The 14,329-nt window shown below is 37.0% G+C and overlaps 1 protein-coding gene across 1 annotated transcript in view; it reads left to right on the forward strand.

Moving 5' to 3' along the window:
• hgd (homogentisate 1,2-dioxygenase) overlaps nucleotides 1-14,329 on the forward strand; it is a 56,169-nt gene that overhangs the window by 1,638 nt on the left and 40,202 nt on the right. The window contains exons 2-3 of the mRNA XM_063050650.1: nucleotides 1,905-1,943; nucleotides 3,192-3,231. Coding sequence (XP_062906720.1) covers nucleotides 1,933-1,943; nucleotides 3,192-3,231 — 51 coding nt within the window. The 5' untranslated portion in view covers nucleotides 1,905-1,932. The remainder of the gene's footprint in view (nucleotides 1-1,904; nucleotides 1,944-3,191; nucleotides 3,232-14,329) is intronic.

Genomic DNA, 14,329 nt, shown 5'->3' on the forward strand with positions numbered 1-14,329 from the left:
GGAGTTTTTAAAAATGATAATAGGATGGATGAGGGGAGAGCAATGGACATTGTCTGTATGGACTTCAAGACCTTTGATAAAGGTCTGCATTGCAAGCTATTCTGGGAAGTTGGATTGCTCTGGATTCAGGGAGCAAAAACTAATTGGTTTGACGGTAGGAAGCAGAGAGTGATTTTTGAAGGTTGTTTCACAGGCTGGACCCCACAGGTTAGTGCTGGGACTTTTGTACACTATGTATGTAAATGATTTGGATGTGAATGTACAAGGTGTAGTTAGTAAGCTGTGGATGATACAGATACAGATGGTACCATAGACAGTTAAAAATGATTAAAAATTACAGGGTGATCTTGATCATCTGGGTAAGTGGGCAAATGTCTTTCAGTTTGGATAAGTGTAGGGTGTTGTATTTTGAGAAGTCAACCCAGGACAGGATTTGTGTAGTGAGTGATCAGGCCTCGTGAGCATTGTGAAATGCGGAAATCTGGAAGTACAAGTACATACTTTCCCTGAAAGTGGAGTGACAGGTTGGTGAAAGAGGAATTTAGCATACCGGACTTCAGTCAGGGCATTGAGTGTATGAGTTGGGACATTGTGTTACATGACCTTTGTGAATCTGCACTTTTGGTTGCCCTGTTGTAGGAAGGACACTTAAACAGGAACAAGTGCAGAAAAAGTTAATGAGGGTGCTGTCAGGACTCAAGGGCCTGAGAAAGTTTGGCCAGGCTGATTCTTTATTTCTTGGAATGTAGTAGATTGAAACACAACTGATCAGTAGAGGTGTATAGATTGGATAAGCTCACGTAATCTTTTTCCCTTGGAGGAGGAATGTAAAAACTAAGGAGTATATTTTTAAGGTTGGAGGTGAAAAATTTAAAAGGGGTCTGATGGGCAACTGCTTCATGCAGAAAATAATGCATATAAGGAATGAGCTGCCAGCCAGTGATGTGGTTGAGCTGGATGCAATAACAACATAGAAGGGGTTGTGGGGGGATATGGGCCAAACGTGGGCAAGTAGAACTAGCTTGGCATGGTGTGTGGGTCTGAAGGGCCTATTTGTATGCTGTATTATTCTGAATCTAATTCTCGATGACTCTGTATCGAGTACCATCACCAGAACGACTCCAGTAGTTCGAAAAGTAGCAAGCTACCACCATTGTAAATTAGAAGAAAAGCACGTGATCCTAAATTCTAGGGATGTGAAAAGACTGCTTCAGTTTTAGATAGAAGCCAAGAAGAAGGGTAGGATTCAATGGCTAGTAAATATCATTCTACAGAATTCCTAAAGCTATTATAAGTGGAGATGACAAAGTTGACACTGAATCTCCAAAAGAACTTTTACAAGGTTTGGAGTGGTTTTTGTGCAACTTGATGGCTTAACCATATTGCATCTATCCCTGTACATACTGACATACAACTACACAGGGGGTCGTGTTATTTGGATTGGAGTGAGGTGTGATTGGTTCCTTCTTACAAATCCAGTGTTCATATTGCCAGGAGTTCAGTGATAAAAGAACTTCTGACTAAGATTTTAAATTGAAGTTGCTTATTTTATTTTAAGCATTAGGCATTTTTGGCATGTTGTGACTTTAATCCAGTGTATCGTGGTGTTATTTATAAATCCATTGTACCTTTACATCACAGTTTTAGTTTTTCCCCATAATGGCAATTGAGAAAGAGATCCATATATAACAAAAGACTAGACAATCTTGTCATTGTCACATGTTACTAGATTATCAAAGCAGCAACTTACATGGATAGCTACCAATTTAACAATAAATAATCTAAAACCGTCACATGACAGTGTATCTTTGTTTTCAGACAGTATGATACATATTAGGTGCTGGTTTCACTAAGCCTGTATGGTGTGTACATCTAGTAATTGTTATTTTGTTTTGAGTTTTTAGGTCATAGAAAGAAGGTATTTTTCACGGGATGGTAATCAGGTTGGTATATGCTTAAATGTTTTCTCACAAACCAAATGGTGTATATAGCTTTTCATTTTAATGATACAGGTAAATAAACAACTCAAACAAAAATTAGAGGGGAAAAATAGAGATGATCTATTTCTGGATTAGAATGCTGCCGCAGTAGTGGACATCAGCCTCAATATCTTGCACTGCTGGATCACTTTGACTCACTGTCTGTGTGTAGCTAACTGTATGTCCTAGTTCTCTAGCATGTAATCTACTTGTATATCTGTGTAATAGGTATTGCAAGATGAATTGGAGATGTGATGCATTAATCTAAGTTTGTCTGTTAGAATCAGAATCTGGTTTATTATCACTGATATTTGTTGTTTCACAGCCTTTCAAGTGGATTGAAGGACTCTAAGCCCTTGCCAAAAAACAAATCTTTTTCCCCCAGTCAATATCATAAAACTATATTAATGGGTTCTTGTTGGCTGCAAATAATAAGATTTACTGTTATATTATAATACTGAAAGACTTTCTTAAGCCATGAGCCACTTGTAAACTGAAGATGAAAGTGACCTATATTTAAAAAAAATACTTCCCATTCTTCTGTTCCAAGTGTCTTTTGGAATAACTTTGTTTTCTTCAACTTAAAGGCAACCTGCTCATTAGTTCAATAAATTGTCTCTGAAGTGTTTTCAATGTGTTGACTCCCTTTCTTGAATAAGGAGACCAATACCATACAAACGTAATCTCACCAGTGCCTAATGTCTCCCTGTTTTCCTATTCATTTAGGGCTGGGGTTCCCAACCTGGTGTTGATGGACCCCTCAGTTAATGTTAGGGGCCCATGGCATAAAAAGAAAGTTTGGGAACCCCTGAGCTAGGGAATCTTACAAGTGTTAGTGAAATCTTTTTCTCCTGCACTCTTAATACGGTTTTAAATACTCTTGTCGTGCCCATATATCATTTGTGTCAGTATTGTCTCAGATTCTGTTCTCAACCCCTCAGAATCAACTGTTTCCATGAGTAGTCTTGGCTTTCCAGGAAATTTCAGCTCATTCTTGAACATGTGCAAAGTGCCTGAGTAGTTGTGAAACTGCCTGGGCACTCTAAAGTACTTCGCTTTGTTTTCTATTTGCAACACCAGCACACCATCTTGATCCTGTCCTGTAACGCAAGTCTTGATAATTGGATTTGGGAACTTGAGTTTGGACCAAACAGATATAGGGAGAATTCTGCATCTGGTAACTTATTTTAACTCTACAATTTTCTTTTTCAGATTCCTAGTTTTGCTGATCGAAAACGTTTTGGAACAACAGGTGCATTGAAGGTTCTTCATTATGATTAAGCATAATTGCCAGTGGCTGTAAATGTATGGAAGCAAAAGTTCATGTTAATTATTTTGAGGAAAGGAAAGGAGTAGTGCACTACCTTTGCTTTACAGTGTAAAATATTAAGTGATCAGAGGGTATTAAGAGAATATTTGAAATATTCAAGGAGCTATATTACTTTTTTAATATCAGCATTATTGGTTTCCTTTTCAACAAATGCATATTTCAAATTCCAGTTTAGAATACCTAATACTTTATGTGGAGGGAACTGTACAACATACTCCTCTTCTAAGCTTCTGTGCTGTTGACTTCACTGAAGCTGAATTTTGGAATCCATATACAGGACAAAATTCTTACCTGATCTCCAATCTGTAAATTACAATTCATGTGGATAATGAATCCTTAAGGTGGCAACTTTTTAGTATCTAAATGAAGTGATATGTAGTATAGAACTTGGTTTCCAATGAGGTAAATAGAATCTAACTACTTGAATTAGTAGACATGTAAATTTGAAGATGCATGTAAATTTAGAATTTTCAACAAATGTACAAATCCTTTTCATATGGAAATAAAAAGAAAAACCTGGTAAGATGGACTATTACTTTAAATGGTGAAAGAAAGTACTGGTGCTCAGAAGAATCTGGGTTCTCGTGCATGAATCACTGAAAATTTAATATACAGGTGTCCCCTGCTTTTCGAACGTTCGCTTTACGAAACCTCATTGTTACGAAAGACCTACATTAGTACCCTGTTTTTGCCAACAGAAGGTGTTTTCACTGTTACGAAAAAAAATTAGCGCGCGATAAAAGGCAGCGCGCGCCCCGAGCAGCCGCTCTCCCCCGGATTCGGAACGGCATTCTCGCCGGCATCGCTTAAACACGTGCCTGTGAGCAGCCGTTTGCAAGATGAGTTCTAAGGTATTGGAAAAGCCTAAAAGAGCTCGTAAGGGTGTTACACTTAGCGTAAAACTAGACATAATTAAGCGTTTCGATCGTGGTGAATGAAGCAAGGACAAAGTGAGTTTGGCTTGTGGAAGCTGACGAAGATGATGTTGAAGAGGTTGTGGCATCTCATGACCAAGAACTGATAGATGAAGAGCTGATGCAATTGGAAGAAGAAAGGATAACAATTGAAACCGAATGCAGTAGCAAACTGAAAGTAAAGCAACTGCGTGAGATTTTCGCTGCAATGATAAAGTACGACTTTAATTTTGAAAGGGTACATAGGTTTAGGGGATATTTGCAGGATGGTTTGAGTCCTTACAAAGAACTGTATGATAGAAAAATGCGCGAGGCTCGGCAGTCAAGCAAGCCTTCCAGATCTGCCACAGCAGACGACGAACCTCGACCTTCGACATCAAGGCAGGCAGTCATAGGAGAAGATGAGCTGCCTGCTCTAATGGAAACAGACGACGAGATGACAACATAGTGTCCCACCACCCCGCAATTCGCGGAGAATGCAATCAGAAATCGGCACTGATCTGGGCCGACAATTACGTGCCGGGCGGCACCTAATTAATTAGCATGTTTATTTCAGCTTTTTTCTTAAAGGTGTGCTGTGTGCCTCCCAGCTACCGTTGTACCCCTGCATGCTTCGCAGATCGGTACCGGTCGGCGGCCTGGAGGGTGGGGGCCACTGCACCATCCAACCTGCGACGACTCAGTCTAACACGCCATCATCAGTGTGCTCTGCGCTGTCTTCCTGATTCCCGTGATACTACACTGTAATACATTATTTCTACTTTATATAGGCTGTGTATTTTTACGTGTTATTTGGTATGATTTGACAGCTTCATAGCTTAAAGGTTACTGGAGAGCGCTTGCGCCATGTTTTTGCCAACAGTGCTTGCTTGAGATTTTCTGCCGATGGCGCTTGCGTGAGACTTTCGCTATGGGGAACAGTGCAGTAATGATTGTGGAAAAGTATTTCTACTTTATATAGGCTGTGTATTTATCATATCATTCTTGCTTTTACTATATGTTACTGTTATTTTAGGTTTTATGTGTTATTTGGCATGATTTGGTAGGTTATTTTTGGGTCTGCGAACGCTCATAAGATTCTCCCATATAAATGGTAATTGCTTCTTCACTTTCCGACATTTCGGCTTACGAACCGTTTCATAGGAACGCTCTACCTTCGGATGGCGGGGGAAACCTGTACAGGTACAGTAACAAATAAAAAGGTGAACGTTACACTGATCTTCATTCAAATGGATTTCAGTACATGAATAGAGATGTCATGTTACAACTACATCTGGAATGGATTTTCCATTTGGAGAGGATACACAAGTAATAAAGAGAGTACAATAACGTTTGCAAGATTGGATGGTAAGTTTATTGCATGAGGACAGATGAAGCATACTCGTCCTGAACTCTTGAATTTAGAGGAATAAAAAGTGAGCTCTATAAGTGTGCCAAATTCTTGTGGGCTGAACATAGCTGGTGTAGGGATGATGATTCCCTTGCAGGCTTAGTCCAGGAGTGACAAACTCAAAATTCAAGGTCAGGAACTCAGGATGATAGAACAAAAATTCTTCATCTAGTGTGCTGATTTTTTGGAATTTTATGCCCAATAGACCTGTGAAGGCTCAATAGCGAACTACACCCTTAAGAGATTGAATAACTTTAGATATTAAAATAATTGTTAGTATTAGAACTTGGTTGTGTGGTAAAAGAACAACTAAAATCTTTTAAAATGGAGGAGCAAGCATGAGTGTCTTGTGGCCTAATCTTGCTTTTCTTATATAAATACACTTGCTTTTAATTTAGCAAGGTTTTTGTGTTTCTGCTAGAGCCTGATGCTGTATTTATCCAGAAATATGTACCTAAAGTCATTCAGTCATTATTGCCAAGGGCCATGTAACACTCAGAATACGTGTTCAGCAGGTGTTTTTTAGCTGAGAAAAGGGATAAACATCTCTTGTGAGAACCAGAGGCATTTTTGAGCAGTAAAAAAATATAAACCACTGAATGTAAGGTTAATTGATGAATCTATATATACATAAACAGATGTATTGTTTTAGCTCGTGTCTCGGGCAATGGACAAATATTCAATCAACTGCCCCTTTGGGCAGACTTCAATCTCAACACTAAACCAAAGTATTATCTGAAATATTTGCTTTTTTTTTAATAAGCAAAGCTTTTTTAAAATCATACCCACCAAGTACCAGTGCTATGTAGAATTACAGCTATTGTATTTTGCATGTTTGAAAGTAAAAAAAGTTAAAGCTGTGAATCTCAGGAATTTCTTTTACTCTTGAATTTCTGCTACTTACAATTGTTTTACTCAACTACCAGATTTTCAGTTATACATTAAGATAATATGTTTGGACCATGGGACTAAAGTAATCAACACTGGAACTGCAAAACCAGCTGATTCTTTTGCAAGGCAACAGATGTTCTTGCAATGTTATTTTACTTTTCCTTTCAACGTCACTTTACTTTGGTAGACGCTACTTGTATAACTTCTTTCAGTATGCTTCTATTGTATCATGCAAAAGTTTGTAGTTCTAAAGATTACATTGAATAAACAGTAGAAATCACTTTTAATATTTGTAACTCTGGTATATGATTCAAATTTGAATTATAAAGACTGTTTAAATGTTAAAATCTGCTATACTCTGTAAGAGATCATTTCAAAAATGTGCAGAATATTGTTGGGTAGTGCACTTCAAAACTATTGAAAATTTATTTTGAAACTTGAATTTAGTTAAACGTATACATTTATTGGAAGAATCAATAAGTACTCTGGTGATTTGAGCCATGACTGTAAAGAGTGGAATACTTTGCATGATGGTGTATTTCAAACATTCTTGGGTCAGGTACAGGACTAAGTTTCTGCACAAGAATAACCTCTCCACCTTCCTGTGGGTCTTTTAGATGGGGTTATCGACTTTCCAAGTTTAGAATGTGGTGCTCATAAGAGATTGGATTGTCTGCTAATGCCTAATGGTTTATAGGAAGGCAAGTTTTTATCATGAAAAGGTGATGGAAGTAGAAACATGCATCACATTTGCTTGAATTTGAACCTGCTGGGTTACAGACCTAGTGCTGAAAGGTAGACAGCTGATTTTTGAATCATGTAGACATAATAGGATTAATTTTCTCGAATTTTTTGACTTCAAAGAAGAGTCTCCTCTGCAAATATTTTAAGATAACATACACATGGGATTTAGTTACTTTCTCTGATTAAGCCTTTGCTAATTTCTCCCTTTCTAACCATCCTTTTGACTTGTACAGTAGTTTGAGAGGAAGTCAGTGAAAATGAGTGACTACTTAAAATCAGTGATAAGGAGAGAAATGCAAGAATCAACATTAAAAGATGTAATAATAGAACTCCTTACAAAGACTGAGCAGAATCAGCATTAATTTATGAAAGTTGTGTTTGACCAACTACTGGAATTTTTTGAGTATTTGAGCTATGGAGTAAATACGGGAAAACCGGTGGATCTGGTATGTTTGGATTTTTGGTAATCCTTCTTGAGATTAATTATAGACTTGGAGTTGTAAAGCATGGTAAAAGGCCCCCACATTCATGCCAACCAGTGGGACCCATTTACTTTAATCCCATCTTCTGGTACTTGGTCCATAACATTCTCTGCCCAGTGATGTCAGGGGATGGACGAGGTCTTAAATTATGCCTTTTAAATGTATCTACTGCTGAAGTTACGAAAGCTGGTGAGTTCAGGAAAGAGCAGTGATTACCTGAAAAATATGGATATTATGAAAAAGGGTGTGTTCTTGAAGCATATAACAGTGGATAAGTCCATGGGCCTGACCAAGTATATCCTGTGGGAAGCAAGGGAAGAAGTTGCTAGGGTCTTTTCTTTTTCAATCTTTTTATTAGTTTCATAATGAAAAACATAACATAGTATTGATACAGTTATTGGGATTACATCGTTGTAATTAACATATTTAAATATAAACCCAGTTGACACACGGGTATTAAACCTCCCAATAATACAGGATACAAATATAATATACAAAAAAAACATGAAAAAAGAAAAAAATACCCCAAAAGAAAAACTAACCTAAACAATGCTAACCAACTAAACTAAAGAAAGAAAGACATGGGCTGTTGTGTAACATCAAAAAAAAAAGAACCATTAGTGTCATTGACTCTGCTCCTCTCGACATATACTAAAAAGAAATAGAATAGGTTTGGAAAAGGTCAAATTACATCATATGGAAGTGTTGAATAAATGGCCTCCAAGTCTTTTCAAATTTAATAGAGGGATCAAAAATATCACTTCTAATTTTTTTCTAAGTTTAAACACAACACAGTTTGAGAGAACCAATGAAATGTGGTGGGAAGATTAATCTCTTTCCAGTTCAGCAAAATGGATCTTCTAGCCATTATTGTAAGAAATGCAATCATCCGACAGGCTGAAGAGGTTAAATGACTTGGTTCTACAATTGGTAACCCACAAATTGCGGTAATAGGGTGAGGTTGTAAATCGATATTCAGAACAGTTGAAATAATATCAAAAATATCTTTCCAGTATTTTTTCAAAAAAGGACATGGCCAAAACATATGAGTTAAAGAAGCTATCTCAGAGTGACATCTATCACATACAGGATTTATATGAGAGTAATAATGAGCTAATTTATCCTTAGATATATGAGCCCTGTGCACTACTTTAAACTGTATCAACGCATGTTTAGCACATATAGAGGATGAGTTAACTAATTGAAGAATTTTTTCCCATTTTTTTCAATCGGTAAAGTAATCTTAAATTCTCTTTCCCAATCAGTCTTAACTTTATTAGATATGTCTGGACGTATTTTCATAATTATATTATAAATAGTTGCTATTACACCTTTCTGAAAAGGATTTAAATCTAAATTTTTTTCCAAAACATCCGTTGAATATAAATTCGGGAAGGTAGGAAGAACAGTATTTTTAAAGTTTCTAATCTGTAAATATCTAAAAAAAAATGGGTTCTAGGCAAGTTATATTTATTAGATAATTCTTCAAAGGTACTATACCTTTAGTTTTCCAAGCCAAATAGGCTTGATCCATGATAGAGGGTTAAAAGAAGAAATTAGATATAATAGGACTTGCTAGAATGAATTGATTCAACCCAAAAAGATTTCAAAATTGAAACTATATTCGTAAAGTATATTTTACTATTGGGTTATCAATTTGTTTATACAATTTAGAAAGAGTAAAGAGAAGTGAAGTCCCTAAAAATAGAACCCAGTGAAAACCCTTGTAAAGAATTACATTCAAGATTTACCCAATGTGCACTTGAAGTTATGTCCAAGTCCCATAACCAAAATTTTAAATATCGAATATTAATTGCCCAATAGTAAAATCTTAAATTCGGCAATGCCAAACCCCCCCTCCTTTTTAGATTTCTGTAAGTATCTTTTACCTAACCTAGGATTTTTATTCTACCATATATATGAAGAAATTTTGGAATCAACATTATCAAAAAAGGATTTTGGAATAAAAATTGGCACCACTTGAACTAAATATAAAAATTTAGGTAAAATAATCATCCTGATAGCATTGATTTGACTTATCAATGACAGAGACATTGGTGGCCATTTACTAAACAGAAGTTTAATCTGATCAATTAAAGGTAAAAAAAAATTAGCCTTAAATAAATTCTTATGCAATCAAAGATCTTCCTTTTTTCGCTTATTTCGGGGTACTAGGCAGGGATGTCCTCTTAGTCCATTATTATTTGATATTGCCCTTGAACCTTTAGCAATTGCTATCCGAGACTCACCTAACATTTTTGGTATTACCCATGGGAATGAATTACATAAGTTATCATTATATGCAGATGATTTGTTATTATACATTTCTAATCCTGAGAAATTCATTCCCACTATTTTATCCTTGTTGACTCAGTTTAGTAATTTTTCTGGTTATAATTTGAACCTTAATAAGAGTGAACTATTTCCCCTAAATATGCAGGTTCCAATTTATGGATGTTCACCATTTAAGTTGGTTATCAACTTTTTTTTACACTTATTTAGGGGTTAAAATTACAAAAACAAGCACAAGGAAGTTGCTAGGGTCCTGCTCATTTTTTTTTGTACAGGTACAGAAGACTCAGGTAGCTAACGTTGTGCCTTTATTTAAAAAGGACCACAAAGAATGCCAGAGAACCACAGGCTGGTGATCTTACATCATCAGTGGCTTGGTTACTGGAAGGGATTCTGAGAAAGAGAATTTGGAAAGGCAAGGTCTGATTAGTGGTAGCATGGTGCTGTGTTTGGGAAATTGTGTTTCGCTAATTTGAGGGATTTTTTGTTTGAGGGGATTGACAACAGCAGGGCAGTAGTTGTTCAAAATTACAACAGCATAAGATCAACTGGGAAAGTGGACAAAGCAATGCCAGATGGAATTTAACTCTAAGACTGAAGGGATGGAGTTTGGCAGAGTAATGGGGAGTATTGTACAACAGAGAGACCTAGGACTGCAAGTACTTGGGTAGTTCTCTGAAAGAGGTGACATAGTTGGATAGGGTGGTGAAGAAAGTGTTTGGTATGTTTGCCTTCATCAATTGGGGCACTGATTACAAGACCTAGATATCTTGTTATTAATGTAAAATACATTGGTGAGATTTGAAATACTGTGTGCAGTTTTAGTCGTTCAATGACAGTACCATACTAGGTGAGATACTGAGTATGAGTTTGTACAGGAATTTTGCAGAATGTGGAAAGTTAAATGGCAAGAATGCGACAGTGGATAATGTGGGGAAAATGAAAGGTCATCTATTTTGGTGAAGATGATCAAAATCAAGAGTGTTTGTTAAATGGTTAGAGGTTTGGAAATGTTAATGTTCAAGGGGACCTGGTGTGTGTGTGTACACAAGTTACTGAGTTCAATGTGAAAATGCAGCAGTTCATTCAGAGAGCAAATGGTATGTTAGCCATTATAACAAAAGGGTTTTTGGTGCATTTGTATTGGTTTTTGCTGAAATTGCACTGCAGTGTTGTGAAGGCTTTGGCTTTCTTACCTAAGAAAGCATGTACTTGTCAAAGAGGGAAAACAGCAAAGATTTCCAGATTGATTCCAAAAATTAAAGTTGTATTAAGTTGAATCATTACACATTGCATTGAGCTAGATTAAGGTAAAAATAATAATGCGGAATAAGGCGTAAAAACTACTGAAAGAGTACAGTGCGGGTAAATGATATCGTGCAAGGTTATAACAAGGTAGCTTGTGCAGCCAAGAGTTTATTTTATCATACAAGAGGTTTGTTCAGATTAGCTACCATACTAAGCCATTATGCATCCAGACAGAATATTTTCTATGGTGCATCGATTTAAAAAGCTGGTAAGAACCGATGGGGGAGAAAATGCTGAATTTCTTTAGCCCCCCTGAATAAGTAGAGGCATTCTTAGCAGTGACATCAACATGGTTGGACCAAGTCAGGCTTTTTGGTTATGTTCACACCTGGGAACTTGAATCTGAACCTAAACATCATTGATGTAGATGACTTGAATTTAGGATTATGTCACTTCAGGTAACTTGATCTGTGTATTAGCCATCTTTCTGTGATATTGACTTAGCTTGTTTCTTTCCCCTTTTTATTTCTCCTTTGGGAATGGAGTATATGTTCAGCTTAACCTGCCAGGTATGTCTTCCTGCTAGTGTTTCACAACTCCTACATTCTTTTGTTTGTGCTCCCACTGTCTTGCTCTTTATTCACTCATTGACCAGTTTACAGCTTATCTGCATGTCACCCCATTTTTACCCTATCAATCTCCCTTCCTTATCCCTGCAGCTCAACAAGCTTCCTTTGTCTACTCCCAGTTCTGACAGAGTATTTGGGCTGAAAAATTAACTCTGTTCCTCTTCTCTCAGACATGGCCTTGTATGATTCTGACATTTTCTGCTTTTACCATTTTGAACAAATCTTGAAAAAAGCATTTAAAGTAGCAAGGGTCCACAATGTATACTAGGTGAAGGACTTAATTGTCCATCACCAGGAATGGCTTGGTAGAGCCACCACTAACTGAGCAAACTGAATTGTAAAGATCATTTTCTGCTTCAGACCCAGTGTGGTACTCACGAACAAACATATTTGACCTTGTTTTTGCTAATCAAGCTGGTGTAGGTGACCAACAAACAATTCTTGTGAATGCAAGATCTTGTCTTCATCATGTTGCATGCCACTATAGTTACCAATTTCAACCTCCTGGAAATTGACTGGAAACTCAGTTGGACCAGCCATATAAATGCTGTGGCTATAAGAGCACATGTTTTGTTGAGAGCAACTTGTCTCTTGACCTTGTGGTGTTTTCCATAACCTACAAAGCATATGTCTGGAATGAGATAGAATATTCTCCACTTGCTTGAACTAATACAACTTCAAGTTTGACAGATATCAACATCTTCCAGACAAAACAGTGTGCTGATTGGCACTCTATCCACCAACTTTGTAATGTTGATCCAATATCTGGCATCCATGAAATACACTGCAGTTACAGATCTGGACTATTTCAACAGTAGTTGGAATTCTAACACTAGGAATAGCAAGGGGAGCAAGTATTTAACAACACTACCACTTGCAGATTGCCCCTTTGCATACCATCTAAACTCAGAAAAAAATTGCCGTTTCTCTATTGTTGAGTCAAAAACTCGAACTTTCTAAAGTTATTGTGGGTGTAGTTTTACCAGAAACATTGCACAGTTTCAACAGGTTGGCTCACAGCTACCATCTTAAAGGCATGCAAGGATTGGCAATAAATGTTGAATCTTACCTGGGTACCTGAAAAATGAAGGCAAGTACGAGCAAGAGCAGCAATGATATTTGTTGTAAGACTATGGAATTTTTCTGGAAATGAAAGACAATAGGTTTGATCTACCTAAAATTTAACTGGAAGAATTTAGCACATTTGGGACTGAATATTAGACTCGCCAAGAATAAGTAAATACTGTAGTTGGATCTGGGTGCAGAGAAAAAATGAGGTTTTAAATTTCATTTTCCACTTAGTCAACTATGGTGTGTAGTTATTATTTTGGTTGGAGTTCCAAACTATCCTGTAACTGCATGCTTGTATCTCCTTAAACATGTCTTGCTTCTTTCCAAGCACAACAGCTGAGGACATAAGTGCTTGTGGATGCTGATTTGATATCTACTGTAGGAATGATGCCCTCAAATGGCTACAGGTAAATACATACAGGAAGATAAATTTGGGATTGGAGCTTGTGTTTGTTTGTGAGTACTTGGAGTGGTGAGAAAGTAAGTTTACGGCTATAAATTAATAGATAATGGAGGGGAAAAAGTGAGAGTAACTCAGCAAGCTGTGCAGTGGATAGAAGCTGTCCAAAGTGTGCGCTGTACCTAACCACCTCAAAGGTGCAAGGTTTAAAGGGAAATGGAAAATGGCCAAAATCATAGAAGTTCATTTGAACTCTTATTACTGTGTAAAGAAACAACACCCACTTAAGGAGATCCAAGCATGGAGCTATGAGATAGGTGGCCATGATAAGAGTGAAAAGACAGGCTGGAGGTGGGATATTGGTTTGAAAGAACAATCAGATTAAGGACAATTTTAATAAGGATGAGACGATGATATTCAAATGGAAAATAATTGTACCTGAGGGGAAGGAACATTTATCACATCAACAAGCAATGAACCAAAAGGGAATGTTGACTCTCCAGTATGTAAACTAAGTAAGGTCAATTAGTGAAGAAATTAAGTTCGAAGTAAGCCTTGCACTCCAGCAGGAGAGATAAAGTCCAAGAAACAAAAGCTGCAATATGACTTTTAACTTGACTGAATGACTACTTGTAGTGCAGTTTCACATCATACTTAACCAAATAACGCACCGATTATGATCCCATCTGCCATCTAAATATTCCCACCACTGGAGCACCATTGACTATCTACAAAATGCACTTCAAGAACTACTGTACCAATGCTTTTCAACAGCATGTCGTAAACTGGAAACTTCCACTATTTGATGAGGATAAATCAGTGGGCAAATGCAAGTTCTCATCATCACTTGCAATTTATCCTCCTAGTCTCTCAAAATCCTGCTCTGTACTGTTACTTCATCACTAAGCAGCTTCTGCAACTCAAGGTAAAGCAATGTGAACTCACCAGAGATTGCAATA

This window comes from Mobula hypostoma, chromosome 6 (genome assembly GCF_963921235.1).
Source record: "Mobula hypostoma chromosome 6, sMobHyp1.1, whole genome shotgun sequence".
NCBI classification, from domain to species: Eukaryota; Metazoa; Chordata; class Chondrichthyes; order Myliobatiformes; family Myliobatidae; genus Mobula; species Mobula hypostoma.